The sequence below is a fragment of the Trypanosoma grayi genome, assembly GCF_000691245.1.
Source record: "Trypanosoma grayi strain ANR4 Tgr_413_V1, whole genome shotgun sequence".
NCBI lineage: Eukaryota > Euglenozoa > Kinetoplastea > Trypanosomatida > Trypanosomatidae > Trypanosoma > Trypanosoma grayi.
Window position 1 is genome coordinate 1 of NW_008826032.1, and position 14,902 is coordinate 14,902.

General features: G+C 52.5%; 10 protein-coding genes across 10 annotated transcripts; all 10 read right to left on the minus strand.

The window, feature by feature from the left end:
• DQ04_04131000 (hypothetical protein) lies at nt 1-355 on the minus strand (the record flags this gene model as incomplete). Its single annotated transcript, XM_009313353.1, has 1 exon — nt 1-355. A coding segment is annotated over one exon (355 nt), but the record flags the coding sequence as incomplete, so codon positions are not given.
• Nucleotides 356-362: 7 nt separating this feature from the next.
• On the minus strand, nt 363-1,526 carry DQ04_04131010 (putative O-sialoglycoprotein endopeptidase; the record flags this gene model as incomplete). The annotated part of the gene is made up of 1 exon (XM_009313354.1): nt 363-1,526. The coding sequence occupies one exon, from the start codon at nt 1,524-1,526 to the stop codon at nt 363-365; it is 1,164 nt and encodes a 387-aa protein (XP_009311629.1).
• Nucleotides 1,527-1,919: 393 nt separating this feature from the next.
• DQ04_04131020 (hypothetical protein) lies at nt 1,920-2,231 on the minus strand (the record flags this gene model as incomplete). Its single annotated transcript, XM_009313355.1, has 1 exon — nt 1,920-2,231. The coding sequence occupies one exon, from the start codon at nt 2,229-2,231 to the stop codon at nt 1,920-1,922; it is 312 nt and encodes a 103-aa protein (XP_009311630.1).
• A 377-nt stretch (nt 2,232-2,608) lies between these two features.
• Nucleotides 2,609-2,866, minus strand: DQ04_04131030 (hypothetical protein; the record flags this gene model as incomplete). The annotated part of the gene is made up of 1 exon (XM_009313356.1): nt 2,609-2,866. One exon carries the CDS (start codon nt 2,864-2,866, stop codon nt 2,609-2,611), a length of 258 nt encoding a protein of 85 aa, XP_009311631.1.
• A 336-nt stretch (nt 2,867-3,202) lies between these two features.
• Nucleotides 3,203-5,779, minus strand: DQ04_04131040 (putative FG-GAP repeat protein, putative,intergrin alpha chain protein; the record flags this gene model as incomplete). The annotated part of the gene is made up of 1 exon (XM_009313357.1): nt 3,203-5,779. One exon carries the CDS (start codon nt 5,777-5,779, stop codon nt 3,203-3,205), a length of 2,577 nt encoding a protein of 858 aa, XP_009311632.1.
• A 400-nt stretch (nt 5,780-6,179) lies between these two features.
• On the minus strand, nt 6,180-7,826 carry DQ04_04131050 (tRNA-dihydrouridine synthase 3; the record flags this gene model as incomplete). Its single annotated transcript, XM_009313358.1, has 1 exon — nt 6,180-7,826. The coding sequence occupies one exon, from the start codon at nt 7,824-7,826 to the stop codon at nt 6,180-6,182; it is 1,647 nt and encodes a 548-aa protein (XP_009311633.1).
• Nucleotides 7,827-8,598: 772 nt separating this feature from the next.
• Nucleotides 8,599-10,485, minus strand: DQ04_04131060 (putative folate/pteridine transporter; the record flags this gene model as incomplete). Its single annotated transcript, XM_009313359.1, has 1 exon — nt 8,599-10,485. The coding sequence occupies one exon, from the start codon at nt 10,483-10,485 to the stop codon at nt 8,599-8,601; it is 1,887 nt and encodes a 628-aa protein (XP_009311634.1).
• Nucleotides 10,486-11,856: 1,371 nt separating this feature from the next.
• Nucleotides 11,857-12,393, minus strand: DQ04_04131070 (cytidine deaminase-like protein; the record flags this gene model as incomplete). Its single annotated transcript, XM_009313360.1, has 1 exon — nt 11,857-12,393. One exon carries the CDS (start codon nt 12,391-12,393, stop codon nt 11,857-11,859), a length of 537 nt encoding a protein of 178 aa, XP_009311635.1.
• Nucleotides 12,394-12,536: 143 nt separating this feature from the next.
• Nucleotides 12,537-13,775, minus strand: DQ04_04131080 (hypothetical protein; the record flags this gene model as incomplete). Its single annotated transcript, XM_009313361.1, has 1 exon — nt 12,537-13,775. One exon carries the CDS (start codon nt 13,773-13,775, stop codon nt 12,537-12,539), a length of 1,239 nt encoding a protein of 412 aa, XP_009311636.1.
• A 618-nt stretch (nt 13,776-14,393) lies between these two features.
• DQ04_04131090 (hypothetical protein) lies at nt 14,394-14,816 on the minus strand (the record flags this gene model as incomplete). The annotated part of the gene is made up of 1 exon (XM_009313362.1): nt 14,394-14,816. One exon carries the CDS (start codon nt 14,814-14,816, stop codon nt 14,394-14,396), a length of 423 nt encoding a protein of 140 aa, XP_009311637.1.
• Between the last annotated feature and the right edge of the window lie 86 nt (nt 14,817-14,902).

Genomic DNA, 14,902 nt, shown 5'->3' on the forward strand with positions numbered 1-14,902 from the left:
GGGGTGGGGTGGGGGCAACAGAGGAGCAACGAAAAAGGGAAAAGAAAGATAGCGAGATACACAACGCGGCGCCTGCCACCCCGAGAGCCAACCACCGATTCTGATGGACCATGAGATTCGTGGCATTGGAAATATTTAGCGATACGCGCGTTCCCATCTTATTCGTGTTGACCTGGTGCGTGGCGCCTGCGCTGTCTTTGCGTGGTGGGCGCTCCATAGTATCGCGGCGCGCTGCAGCAATGCAGCAGTTCTCGTTCCCTGCATTTTTTGTTTCTGTGAGGGTTTTTGCTTTCTTGCGTGCGTGTGTGCTGCTGCTGCTGCTGGTGTTGTTGCCGTTGCTGTTCAGCGACGCCATGACACATTCACCTCATCGGTGCGGAACCTTTGCGTGATGGTGGCGTTGGGCAGCGGCGTGAAACCTCCCGCCAGATACTCCNGGTGCGGAACCTTTGCGTGATGGTGGCGTTGGGCAGCGGCGTGAAACCTCCCGCCAGATACTCCAGCATCCCCGCATAGGCAATCATGCAGCCGTTGTCTATGCAGTAGCGCGCGTCCATGTCGAAGCAGCAACCGCCGCGAGATTCCGCCATTTGCCGCATCATTTCTTGCAGCCGGACGTTGCAGCCGACGCCACCGACAATAAGCACCTCGCTTGACGCACACTGCGACATGGCTCTTTCGGTCACCTCTGCTAGCACCGCAAACATTGTTTCTTGTAGTGAGTAACAAATATCATCGATGCCAAACGGCTCATCTACGGCGCACTGTACCACACTAGGAAGTGCACATCGCTGTGCTGCAGTAAGTGACGACAAATAGGATGCACATCTCTCCTTGTCCTTGAACTGAGGATGCTGCAAGAGCCTTTCAACGAAGGAGAGGAGGCCGCTGAATGACATGTCCATTCCCTTCACGACATACGGGAGCTCAATGAAGAGACGGCCGCGCTTGGCGCACTGTTCAATGTTGTAGCCGGGTGCAGGATCGTTGGAGAGCCCAAGCAGTCGTGCTGCACGGTCAAGACAGTTCCCCACCGCAATGTCAATTGTCTCACCAAAGATGCGGTAGCGGTGCTCCGCATAGGCTATTACCTGCGTGTTGCCACCACTCACGTAGAGCACCACGGGGTTCTTGCTACCCGTTACAACACGACCCATCTCTATGTGCCCAATGCAGTGGTTCACGCCAACCAACGGCACCGACCACAGCAATGACAGCGTCTTCGCGACGGTGCAGCCCACAGCGAGCGGTGCCCCCATCCCTGGGCCTTTTGTGTAGCAGATGACGCTGATGTCGGATGGCTCAACCTTTGCCGCTGCCAGAGCGGATTGCACTAGCCGCAGGATGTACGCCGTGTGGTGCTGCGCCGTCTCCCGAGGAAGAAAGCCTGTTCCTGCTGGAGTGATGTAGGTTTCACGCTCATTTGAGAGCACTGCGCCTGTATCATCGACAATTCCCACACCGATTTTGTTTGCACTGCCTTCAATACCCAAGGCGAGGGTTCGTCGCTCACCAACCCTAACCATTCTACTCCCAATACGAGTGTGCTTATTTTATATGAATAGATGCGTGTGTGTGTGTGTGTGTGTGTGTGTGTGTGCAACGCCTCGGTGCTCTTGCATCATCGCAAAATGAGTGAAAAGGGAGAAAGAGAGATAGGAATATNGCTCACCAACCCTAACCATTCTACTCCCAATACGAGTGTGCTTATTTTATATGAATAGATGCGTGTGTGTGTGTGTGTGTGTGTGCAACGCCTCGGTGCTCTTGCATCATCGCAAAATGAGTGAAAAGGGAGAAAGAGAGATAGGAATATATAGAGAGAGGAGTAGACACACTCTTTGGCGTGCGTGGCACGTTTACAATGACCACTCCACGATATTTGGATCCAGAAGGTGTCCGCTGTTGCTGCTGCTTCTTCACCCACGCCACGCCTCGCCGTCACTGCTAATGAAAGTGCGGCCACGAGCGCGTTGCCCTCCTCTGTGATACAGACACCGCACGCCTCCAATTGCTCGCGCAAAGTACGCCTCCATCGCGCTTGCATTCATAGTGTTGCTCACCCGTGCCATCATGGCAAGACACCGAAGAAACGACGTTTTTGTACACAACAGGAGCTGTGTCACGGCACTCACGTTGACGTGCAGTTTGCCTGGGCACATCAGCACATCGCTCGTGGTGGGTGCAACCGCCGTCGCCTCTCGGACGCATCGCCCCTTTGCCAATGGCATAGCGCAGAGTATCGCCCTCCCCCCACAGCGGCTGGTGGGGCGTTGTCCACGCAACGCCTCCCACTCACCGCGAAAGCATGCCACAGAAGGCGGCATGACGACAGCTCTTCACACACAGAGAGAGAAAGCTCCGTCTGTATTGTTCTTCCGGCTATGGTGTTTTCTCTTCGCAGAAACACATAACGGACATAGCAAGTGCAGAGGAACTGGAGGAAAAAGCAAGGAACAGCCGTTTGTGTGTGTGTATGTGTTCTTTTTTTTTTGCTTTCCGCCTCTCACAATGCAGATATTGCAGAACTGTCCTGCCCCCTGAGGCCATACAACTTCAGTTAAACTCCACTGTCTCATCCGCTCTGTGCGTCTGTCCCCGCTCGCCATCAATCGGTGTCATGCATGCCGAGTTGGAGACGACTGGCGCCCGAGACGAGCCGCATCTTTGCTGTGTACTCTTTCTGCCGTGTGTGGTGTCCTTTGCGACGCCGGAGTTGCGTGGCAGCTGGCGAATACACCGCCGTTGCCATTTGGTACACGCTGACGGGGCGCTCCGACACCGGCGCGAAGGCAGCGGAGTAACCAACGGCGTCCACGAATACCTGCTTCTGCAGCTGCCAGCGTATGGCGGAGATCCTCCACATTTATTGTTTCTACAGCTGCGAGTCCCACTTCACAGAGCAATGCAGGGGGGAGGGAGACAACAGAACTCTCCACGAGGGGAAGCCAGCAGCATAAAACAAAAAGAAAAGGGAAGATGCAAAGAACAGAGCGCTTAATGCCACCCACGTGCTTCTAGCTATGCCCCTCTCCATCCGCCTTCCAGTGGTGAAGGCAAGGCTAATCTTGCACCATAATTACGCACACACACACACCCGCTCCATGCATTCCATTTCTCCAACAAGGGGGCGAAGGGGGGCTGGGCACAGGTCCATTCTTTGCCACCTCATATCGACCCACTCTCTCTTGCATCTCGCGGCCTAATAATATTGCGGCTCGTACGTGGGTAGCTCTACTTCGTGGCGCCGACTTACGAACGAGAGGGCGAGGCAGGCGAAGAGAAATGGCAGCAAAAAAGTAAACTTGATGCTTTCAAGGAAGTGCATATTGAAGCTCAACGCCACACTGTCTTCATACTTCTGCCCGTTAGGCATCAACATCACCACAGAGACAGAGGCGTACATCCTCTCTAACGGGGCGTGCAGCTTGATGGCGTACGTGCCTGGCTCACTGTACACCTTCTGATGCACCAGAACTCGTGGGCCGATGGTGATGGTCAGACCATACCGCCGCTTCAATGCAGCGCTCTTGCGCATGTCGTAGATGGTCACCAACAGCGTGAATGTATCACCGCGGATGTCGCGTGCCGCACGGCTGTCGGGGTGGATAAAGACGCCAACATGCCCCTGTGACGCGGTGAAGCCGTTTGTAGATTTGACGCGGCTGCCCCACGCCTTAAGTGGGTGGTATGTGGCCGGTGTCTCGAACACCATGACGCTACCGCTGAGCGTGCTGACGATGAGGTCTAACTTACCGTTTCCGGCCATGTCATCGGCAAGCACCATCGCAGAGGACTTCTCCCCCATGTCGATACCATCCACACAGCCAGTGGTGCCGCTCACAACGTACAGAACGCCATCGTGGGAAGGGACAACGATGTGCAGGCCTTCTTCGTTACTCTTAACCATCGAGTTGTTGAGATTCACGAGCAGTGGCGAGGCGATAATAGGGCCCTCCGTCGCAACGGGAAAGTGCGGTAACAACTTTCCGTCACGACCCTGCACGGCGTAGAGCATCCCAGATGACGTGCCAAATGCTAAATCGAGGTTTCCATCGCCGTCCACGTCACCGAATGTGATGTGGTCGGTAATGGCGCCGGCAACCGAGTTGCCCCAGAGCTTCTTTCCCTTCGCCGTAAAGCATGCAATTTTGCCGCTCGTGTCAGCAGCGCAGACGTCAAGCGAGCCATCAGCATCCACATCCTCCACCGCTGCGGTAGCTGTTATGGGACCGCTCATCCACACCGGCCAACCGCTGATCGGCCTTCCTTGCCCAGTGAAGCCGAAGATGGCACCGGCGGTTGTTGTAACGAAAATATCCTGCTGCCTGTCTTCGTCAGGGTTAACGACGGTGGGTGAGGAGAGTGCATAGGCGGGGGTTGCATCCTTCTTTGTCGTGAGGTGCAGCACCTTCATCCACTTCACTTCTCCAGTGACGAGGTTGAGAACCATAAGTGCATCTGCCACGTAGTCGTCCATATTGATGTCGGCCGGGAGGAGCTCCGCTCGCTCGCCCTCATATGCCTTAGGATCAAAGTAGTAGCTGAGATGCAGGACGATGTCGAGGTCACCATTGCCATCCACGTCCGCAATGACTGGAGTGGACATGATGTGCGGGTCAACGGCAACCTCATCCTCGGCCACAATCACCGCCGACGGACTCCGCATGTTACGGAAGTTAAAGGCATCCTTCTCACCCTCATAGTTGACACTGCTCCTGTAGAGTTCCTGGTGATATAGCAGGTCCATCGAGGCCTTCGCTTCCGAGCTAAGCCAGCCGTCGGTACCAATACCTTGCGGTTTCGTCTCTGCTTCAACCGGCTCGGGCCCATCATCCATTAGATCGTCTACATCGTCCATATCATGGTCATTGTCATCAAAGTCCACCCTTTTGGGAGGCGGTATGCCGTCTTTGTCACCCATGCCAGCACCGTCCTCTACTCCAGCCTCCGCGAGGCGGCGCCCGGGCTCTGCTGCCTCTTCCCTCGTCGCTTTTCGAAATTCTCGTGGTGGTGCTGCTACCGCAGCGGCATCAGTGGTGTTGGTACGGTTGTAGGTGTGGTTCATATTGCGACGTAAGTGCCCGAATCGGGGCGTCATGTCAACCATTCGCCTCGCTCGCAAGACCTGTCGCACCCATTCCTCCGACCTCTGCACATCCTTTAGTTTAAAATTCACTGCATCGTCTTTGGTGAGGTTGTGGCTTGCCCAGTTCTTTTTGACAGGCAATGGGGGTACTTGCACCGCTCCACGCGCCTTTCCATCGTCGCCGAACACCATCAGCTCCCCTGTATACATGGCGACAAGCCACTCCGTCTTTCCGTCACCGTCCATGTCAACCGGCAGCGGGCTAGCGTAGGATTTGAAGTTTGGGTGCACGAAGGGGAAGCCTGCCACATCTTCGCCGGTGCTGCCGTCGAGGGCTTCCAGGTACTGCGTGTAAGTTGGCACGAGGATCTCCTTGTTGCCGTTGTGGCTCAAGTCAACGATGCGTGGGGTGGCGAACACGCTGCTGCCCACCCGTGTTGTCCACTCCAAGTGCACCCCGGAGCGGCAGGAATCCGGTGCGTTGTCTGTCGCACCTTTTGGTATGATTTCGGGCGCCATCATTTCCTCCGGCAGCATGCCTCTCCGTGGCGCCTTGCTGGCCAGCGGCGGCATCCACTCCACCGGCGCAGCAACAGCGGCCGCAGCCATTACGAGGACGAAAAGAAGCACCGTAGCCATCGCCATGCCCACAGCGCGATGCGCATATGAAAGAGCACAGTTCTTCATCATAGAGTGCGTTTCACACCTAATCTGACGACAAGGAAACAACCGAAAGTACACCGTGCATGTGTGGTGCGCACGAAGAACAACGAGCAGCACAAGAAAAGAAAAAAAGTAAAAAAAAAAGAAGAAAGAGCCACAGCGAAAAGAAGAACATGTATTTTTTTTTTTACACCTCCAACCACATGATGGAATCGATGTGCAGCATCTATCAACACATAATCAACAGTGCGTATCGCTTTAATCATTCTTTCTGCCTCATCACGTCGTGTTAATCATGCGCTTCCCTCGCGTTACGCGGGTAGACGAACCGCAAGAGAGACTGGAGAAACGACCTAACTGGCGAATCAATGCTATACGACGCATCACATTTTCTCGTCAGTGCTCCCCCCCCCACCCATTGCTGGCATCAACCCTCCACATTCATGTCCATCTCGCTCGTCGCTCCGCTGGTTGCGTAGCTGCTGCTTTTGTGCTTCGGTGTAAATTTGAACTTATCACCGGCAGGGCCGAGCAGCATCTCACTGATCCGGATCCAGTCCACCGCACTATCACTCGCCATGAGTGTCTCCAACTCGTCACGCCCCTCGTAGAATGGTGGCCTCTCGTTAATGCGTTGTGGCAGCCGCTCGAGCAGCCCGACAGGCACATAGCGGCAGAGGAAGGAGAGCCACTCGCAGAGAAAGCGCCGAGTGGTGAGAACCCCACGCTCGTCCGAGCCCCAGTGAGCCAGGCCGTGGTCGCAGAAGCGTCGCAACATCTCAAAGCGCTCATGGCTGCTGATATCCCTCGTCTGTCCCGCCTTGATCTCCTCGAAGATCCACGGCTTAATGAGCGCACCCCGTCCAATCATGTATGAACTGACATGCGGGCACTGCTCGCGGTGACTGACAATGTCTTCGTATGAGAAGATGTCGCCGTTCCCGATTACAGGCAGAGCCGTCCGCGTGGCGCAGTCATCAATGTACGACCAGTTCGCCAGCTTCGTGTAGCGTTGCTTGCGCGAGCGGCCGTGAATTGTGACGGCGGCAGCTCCATACCCTGCGTAGTCGCCAATCTGGTTGTGCAGGAGCGGGACATCTTCGTTGGGTCCAATGCGGCACTTGATGCTGACGGGCTTTGACTGGTGATGCACCAACGACTGCACAACTTCCTTTAGTCGGTTCCCCTTCCGCTCCCAAAGGCCACAACCACAACCGGAGTTCACTATCTTATCAACAGGACAGCCGCAGTTAATGTCGACAAAATCGTATGAAAAATCAGACGCTTCGATGGCCTGCGCCCACGTCAAGGCGTCCTGCGGCCGTGAGACAGCGATTTGAATGCCGAATATATCCTCAGACTCGTGGCGGCGCAGCAGCGACCACTCGCTTTTTTGCAAATGGTTGAGGTTGTACACAAGTGCCATCTCGCTCATTGTGACGTCGGCGCCGTACTCCTTGCACACGCGACGGAACGGAAGATTGCCCACCGTAGTGAGAGGCGCCAGTACCAGCTTATTCGAAAAGAGTGCGCTTCGCCGCGCTGCGTTCTCACGCAGAGCCTCTTCGCTGCCGCTGCTGACGACACGCGGTGTGTCACTGTTTCTGGTGGCGGCGTGCTCCACATGCTGCTGTGCTGCGTCCCCGACACCATTGGTGTTGCTCGGCTCCACAGAAGTCTCACCTTCGTCCACCAGCGGCACCTTATCTGGCTTCGGCTCACAATTGTTATCGCTGTCGCGTGCGCGCTTGGTCACTGTGTTGCGCTGTCGCACAATCGCCTTGATGCGCTGCAGGACCTCGCCATGAAAGAAGTTCGACTCCCCGTCAAAGGAAGGACGCTGCGTCCCATCAACCGTGGAGGACCGCAACCGCTCCGCCCCCTTGTTCATCCCCCGCGTGCGCCCCTCTGCGTCGAGCGTGACACGCATCGGTGCGGGACGGAGATACTCCGCCTTCACCCCGCAGATACCACGTGAGAGCACCGCCGGGGCAACAGGAGCTGCGGGGCTTGCAGCAGGTGCGGTGGATGGAGCCTCCTCTGTCGCAGTGCTGCGTGCCGTCGAGTCGTCCATGTCACTTTCTCTCTGGCTGAGCTTCGAAGCGCTTGGAGGGGGATCGTCTGCCTTTCGAAACAATGCGGAATGAGGCGCGAGTGAGGGACAAACGGTGAGGCAGAACAATGCGTGGAATGAGCAAAGTGGAAGGAAGGCGGTAGCGGGGGTATACCAAAAAGAAGAAAACATTTCATCTACAACACGTGTGCCGCGTCGGCGTGAGAAGACCCTACCAAAAGGCAATGAAAAACGGTTTAAAAAAAAGAAATACATGAAGGTAGATGAAAATATACCGATTAAAACAAAAAAAAAAAGAAACAAAGAGCCCATACAAAACTTACATCTGAGAAATCATGACCATTAGGACTGATTGACGTAGCTGTAGCCTTTGTAGTGAATGCGTTTAAAAAGGAAGGGGGAAAAAAACATTACCCCTTTTCTGCCCAATACTCGGCTTCCGGAGGCGGAAACCCGAGCGGGATATAAACAAACAAACAAACAAAAAAAAAAACGACAGAAGAAGGGGACAGCTGTGGCAGAAACAGGGCCGCATGTGAAATTAAGGGATGTACAACACACAGCGGTATCCGGTAACAAAAACGCAAACAGAGACGCAGCTGGTCTGGGGAGAGAGGAAAGAGGAAAGAGGAAAGGAAGAAAAAACGAAGAAAAAAAAGAAGCAAATTATATTTCACGGCCCACAGATCTCGAACACGTCGAAAGCTGCTTGTTTCCTGTCTTCTGCACGCCTTCGCGCCATTGGGGCCTATGGGGTTAGTCCTCTTCAGGCTCACTCCTGGCTGGTCCCTATTGCGTTGCCTTCCTCGTCGCCCTTCTTCAGCTTAACATTGCCGTCCAGGTCAATATCATCACATACACGGGCATTCGGAATCAAGACAAAGACGAGCGCAATGCTAATGAGCGGAAGGAGGAAATGCCCAATCAGCAGCAGCATCGGCACGTTGTGGAAGTCGCAGGGGGGTTTCGTCACCACAGGAAACGCGTGCTCCATCAGGATTGAACCAAAGTTGTTTGACATAGCCAGCCCAAGGTTGGCGAAACCCGCAAGCACGGAGTACACCATGCTTTCCGCTCCTTTAGGGCAAACACGCGAAATCAGCAGCACACATGGCATCCAACTGAGCATGTAGCACACCTGGTAGACAATCTGATCGCCCATAACGTACATTATGTGATCATTGATGCCAACACGTATGTTCCAGCGCTTGACGATGATGATATCAAACACACTCCCCAATATTTGCACCATCATTGTAATGATAAAGCTCAGGCGGTAGCTTCGCTTAGAGAACACATACGAGAAGAGCGTTACACCCACAATACCACCAACGTTTCCAATAACCGAGCCAATCGTGTAGTAGAAGAACAGGTTGAATTGTGGGCCGTCAGGAAGGCAGTCTGGTCCAGCAGTGTAGAATGTATCCAATGCGCCGGGGAACTGTAGATAGAACGCCATGTGAGCGAATATATACAGGCTGACTTTTGCAACCATTTTGGGCAATGCATAGAACGCGAAGGCGCCAAGAAAGACGGAGACAGTTACAGAAGCAATGAGAAGATCTTGCTTCGTACCGAGAATTGTCACAATCGCCATACTCACCACACCAACCGCCATCAGAGCTGAGTAGATGAGCACCAAACGATTGCGGCTGAGGACCTCGGTATTGAACTCCACAGCGCCGCAGCATAACTCGCGGATAGGCAGCGGCTCATCAGAATCATCCAGCTCATCGAACGGCTCATACGCGGAGAGGTCAACCAAGTCGCCACCGTCCTGCACAACATTCCCCTCAGCCACGGTAGGATCTCCGTCACCCAGCTTCGTTTCCTGCACTTCATTCAGCATCGCTGCCCGTGCCATGCGCTGGTCTTCCATGCGCTCCTCGCGGTTGGGTTTCTCCTCAATCCAGTTAAACACAAAGAAGACAGATGTGAGGAGCTGCAGCGCGGCGGAAACAAAAATACCAATGTGCTCCAAATGCGCGTCGGAGAGCGGCCCCTGGAGAAAAGAAGCCACAATGGCACCGATCATAATGAACCACCAGACCCAACTTACCAGCGCAGGCCCTGATTCTGGTCGATGATGCATCAGGCGACTGTAGTGCCCCTCAATAAGGATGTCCACATTGGATTTGCTGAAACCTGTGAGGAAGACAAACGCTGCGGCAGTGGCTGCGCTTGCGGGCGCAGCCGGAAGGAGGCCGTAGCCAACAGCCATTCCAGCCCCAAGCACACATGACGCCGCACAGTACCATCGCTTGGTGTAGCTGAACAACGCGAACATGTCGCTGAGGACCGCCACAAGCGGCTTAACAGACGTTCCCAACTTGGTCACGCCCACCATTCGTTGGTACTCCATTCCCGTTAGGCCGTAGCGGCGCGTGAACATGGGAAGTATAGAATAGGCGATGAGGTAGTTGGCAACACCTTTACAAAGGAACTGGATCAAGCCAAGTGAAATGACGCACCTCGGACCAAAGCCCTTTACCGCTTCTCCGAAGACAGGAATCCGCCGAAATATCGGTGACCTGTCGAAGAGCTTTCTTGCGCCAGGGTGGACGTAGGCGGCATCCACAACCTCTTCGGCGGAGAGCGGATAGACGGTCTCACTGCCACTGTTAGAATCAGCCTGCATCCCATCTTCGCTGCGCGCCATGATGCTCTTTTCTCTGGAGAACACAACGAAAAGGAAACAAATATATTACAGAATAGGGGAAAGAGATTCACACAGGGATAGCGGTGTGTGCGTGCGTTCCACGAAGCAATCATCACATTCTCCGAATCTGAGTATCCCATTTCTTTATTTCCACTGCGACACAGCAACGAATCTGGTGCCTATGTGTCGCACCGGGCTGCTAAGAAACAAGAACAGCAATGCATGCAAATGAAGTCAGGATGCCGCCTTCACAACACCGGCCCGGCTGCGAGAGCGTCGTAACCGCCTTTGTCACACCGCTGGACCCTTCTGTATCAAGAATGCACCACTTTTTTTTTGCGTTGACCGCTCGATGGTGCAGTTCCCCAGCAGTACCCTATCAACATCTTTCAGAGTCACTTTGAAAGCAATCGCCTCTCACACGGCACGGCTGAAAAAAAAAAGAGGGGTACAAAGCGTCGCAGTAGCACACATACACACACACACACACACACACAAAAACAAAACAGGCCCACAGTCATCACCTCAACAGAGCCTTTCAAACCACAGCGTCCCCACATGAGGTTAGACTAAACAACGCGAAAAAAAGTCCTTCGATGGCGCACGAGGACAGTTGCATGAATACTCCATAAAATGTGAAACAATCCCCGACACATCCAAGAGCCAGAAATTGCATTTATTTATGACGGAAGAGATTAGGAAAACGAAACAAACAAAGACAACAGAGGCTGGGAAGCGTACAAGACCACATGCAAAAGGAAAAACAAATGAAAGTGAAAATACATATATGTGTGAAAAATTATAGAAGAGATATTTGTTAAAAAAAAAAAAAAACGAACCTCTGGAAGCCTTAAGTGCGGCGAGGTCCAAATATTTCTTATTACTCTATTCGTCGTTAGTATAATGGTGGCCGCGTGATACTATGGATAATCAGAGAGCAATAACATCAAGTAGGCCTGTTTTTCTGGTTTAGCGACTTCATCCTGATCGCTTCTTTCATTCGTCTTGGCGGACGCGTCGCTCTTTGGTTCAGGGGAGCATTTTTCGGTGTTGCTTGGAGTGGCTTTTGGATCTGCTTCCCTTTTGAACATGTAGACTTTCTGTGAAATTGTTTAAAGATGTACCCAGATGAAGAAGAAGCAGGGTCAGATTAACACAGGCAAGGTCAAAGTAGGGCACTGCGAGCCAGTTCCCGTACACACAGAGACGATTTTTCATTGATGCCACCCTTTTATTGGCTCTTTTTCCTCCCGATCCCTACTACTGTTATTGCACCCCTGCGTGCTATCGTCAACGACCCACGTTATTAGTCTAAATAATGCAGAAAAAATTATATGTGTTCGTTTTTTTTCGTTTTCATGGACCCCTTTTCTACTCCTTCAGTTGCGCGCCCTTCGCCAGCTTGGATATGTCCATGCCGATGTTAGAAGGACCGAACTTGAGGGGAACCAGTTCGCTCAATTTGATCACCTTTGCGTGCTTCTTGTCAAAGGTAACGAGGACGACAAGAAATCTATCCAAATTATCAGATAAGTCTGCAACCTCAATAAGAGACTGACGACAAAAACCACACGGGGGCGTGAGCGTGTCAGGTGGGGGATTTGCAGCATTCGGCGCTTTGCTGCACCCATAGATAGCGACTGCATCTGCCGTGCGGTGCCCCTGGGAGTTCCCCTTCACAATGGCACATACCTCAGCACAGCACCCCTTGTACACGCAGTTTTCATAGTTGCACCCGGCTGTTATTTTTTGATCATCATGAAGAAGAGCAGCCCCCACAGCAAAGTTAGAGTATGGACAATAGGCGTTGTGATGTGCGTCGACTGCAGACTGGGCAAGCTTCTGCAGCTCGACTGGAAGTTCAGCGAGAGGTAGCACAGTGTTCAGCTTTGTAAACTGCGAACGCATTATTATTGTCCTGATGGTTTTATTGTCTATTAAACAGAGCAGACAAGAAAAAAAATAGTCGATTCCATCAACCCGTTCCGTGAGTGAGAAGCAGAAACAACAGCTCTCTTGAAAAACATGCACATTCCCACCACTCCCCTCCATTACCGCTCAGCTACAGCTCCATCGGAGGGTCTCAACCCCAAGCGCCTCAGCGTGTTCCAGTACGCCTTACAGAAACACATGAGGAACCCTTCTACTGCCTCCGTCGTGACACAAAAAGAGGACACAGGTTCCGTTTGTGTGTCAGAGTTGCATGCCAGTTGCAAATGATGGTTAACAGCTGTTTCGGCATCCATCCATGTAACTGTCGCATCACTCTTTTGTAGAGAGGCCGCCTTCTCTACTTCTTCCGCACCTTGGGGAGAGAGCATTTGACACAGGCCCCAGAACGACAATCCGTATAGCTCCCCAACGCTAAGGTCTTGATACAATTCTTCCAAAGCCTTTATGCCAAATACGTTTCGAGGCGAGTCCCTGCTACTTTCCACACTTTCCCTTTTATTTCGTTGGCCACAAAAACGGGCAGAAGCGGGTCGCCGCGGTGACGATAGCGGTACGGCATGCACGTTAAATTCCGGTGGTAAAGGAGGAGGATCCTCATAGACGTCTCGATACGACTGTTTGTCTGTGCTGGCGCCCGTGAGAGAAGGCTTTTCTCCAAATTCTAACGCCACGATGCGTGCAACCAACGGTTTCCCTTCGGAAGCACCGAGTAACTCGTCTCGCGCCACGTCACTGGGATCACTTGGGAAGGGTAACAATGAAGATGGCGTAAAAGCAAATGACGATGAAAAATCTTCCGTTTCAGCGGATTCCAGTAGCTTGAGTGCCCAGCGCACAAAATACACCCGAGACTCTCGGCTATCAGAGTCATGACTCTCCTCCCGTGCAGCGCAGACCCCTTTTCCTCCACGCTGTTTTTGAGATTCCACATGGCATGAAAGCCAGCAGCGTAACACGGTTCGCCCCCTTAATACCTCGGTTACGTCGTCCAGAGATGTTTCGGAGGGGAGCGTTTCTATCGCCCACGCGATAAACTGTTTCAAGTCGTTGAGGGAAAACAACCCATCTCTGTCACCGTCCAATACAAACAACAGTGGCAAATGATGAAGATCTACAGCAGAAAGACACTCTGGCAAGAACGCCGCCAGAGCACGCAAATCGTTAACGGTAAAGAAATAGATGTCCGTATCCTTCCGCGGGCCGGTGGAAGTGAAAAACCCACTTTCCTCGTCGCCACCCTCCTGCAGTGGAGAATGCTTCTCGCTACTCCGTTGATGGAGAAACCGTCGAAGCCCTCTGTCCACTGAGCGCAAGGCAAATGAAGATGCTTGGCCCATTTAACACACATACACAAATGCAGGCAGACACACACCCGTACTATATAAAACAAGGATGAGAGGGAAGAAAAAGATCAAAAACAAAAGAAAAGGAAAATTAAATGGAGTACATAGCACGGAAACCTCAAACACTGACTTCAAGCCAAACATTCCATGGACTTCACATTTGTACACTCGTAGGCAGCAAAAACTGTTGTGTAGTACTTCACTTCTTCTTGACTACCTTCAGAACAATAATAACGATGATACCAATCAATATGAGAACTGTAAAACAGATAATTATTCTGTCAGTCATCATACGACGAATGAAAGCGTTCAGCTCTTTTTTTGCTCGATCGACTTCGGAATCCAGTTCGTCCAGATTTTCGNCTGTCAGTCATCATACGACGAATGAAAGCGTTCAGCTCTTTTTTTGCTCGATCGACTTCGGAATCCAGTTCGTCCAGATTTTCGTTAACCCGCTGTATTTGCTCCGTCTGCACGCGCAATTGTGTTGCCGCATCGTTGCCTACAGTTTCTGTATCGTTTAGCAAACGTTCTGTCATTGCCAAAGATTCTAGCGTAGATCCTTGAATGGCCGTAACGCGCCGCGCCGCTGCACGAGCCTCATCTTTTCCGTCATTGGCTGGGGAGTTTGGAGACCATGTGTTTCTTCCCCCCCCACCACTTAAGGGCATAANGAGCCTCATCTTTTCCGTCATTGGCTGGGGAGTTTGGAGACCATGTGTTTCTTCCCCCCCCACCACTTAAGGGCATAACTTCCACTTTTTTCGACTGCAACTCTCCTTTTAATTGTGTGATTGTAAGAAGATGCGTTTGGCCACGCCTTTCGTAGACTTCTTGTTCATTTCCCTCCAGCAAACGCACCTCGACCTTGAATTGGTGGTACGTTTTGTGAAGCCGCTTCATGAGATCCTGAGCCTTATTGTACTTTTCAAGTCTATGATCAAGGTTTGTGGCTGAATCCAGTGTGCGAAGAAGACTGCCTATTTGCTCTTCAAAGGCTTTCAGCTCTTCATCGTACATTGCGACGTCTGACATGGCTAATCTACGCGCGAAAACTAAAGCGGAACCCCCTCCTCCGAAGAACCTTTCCCGTTGCAAAAGAACGAAAAAAACAACAAGAA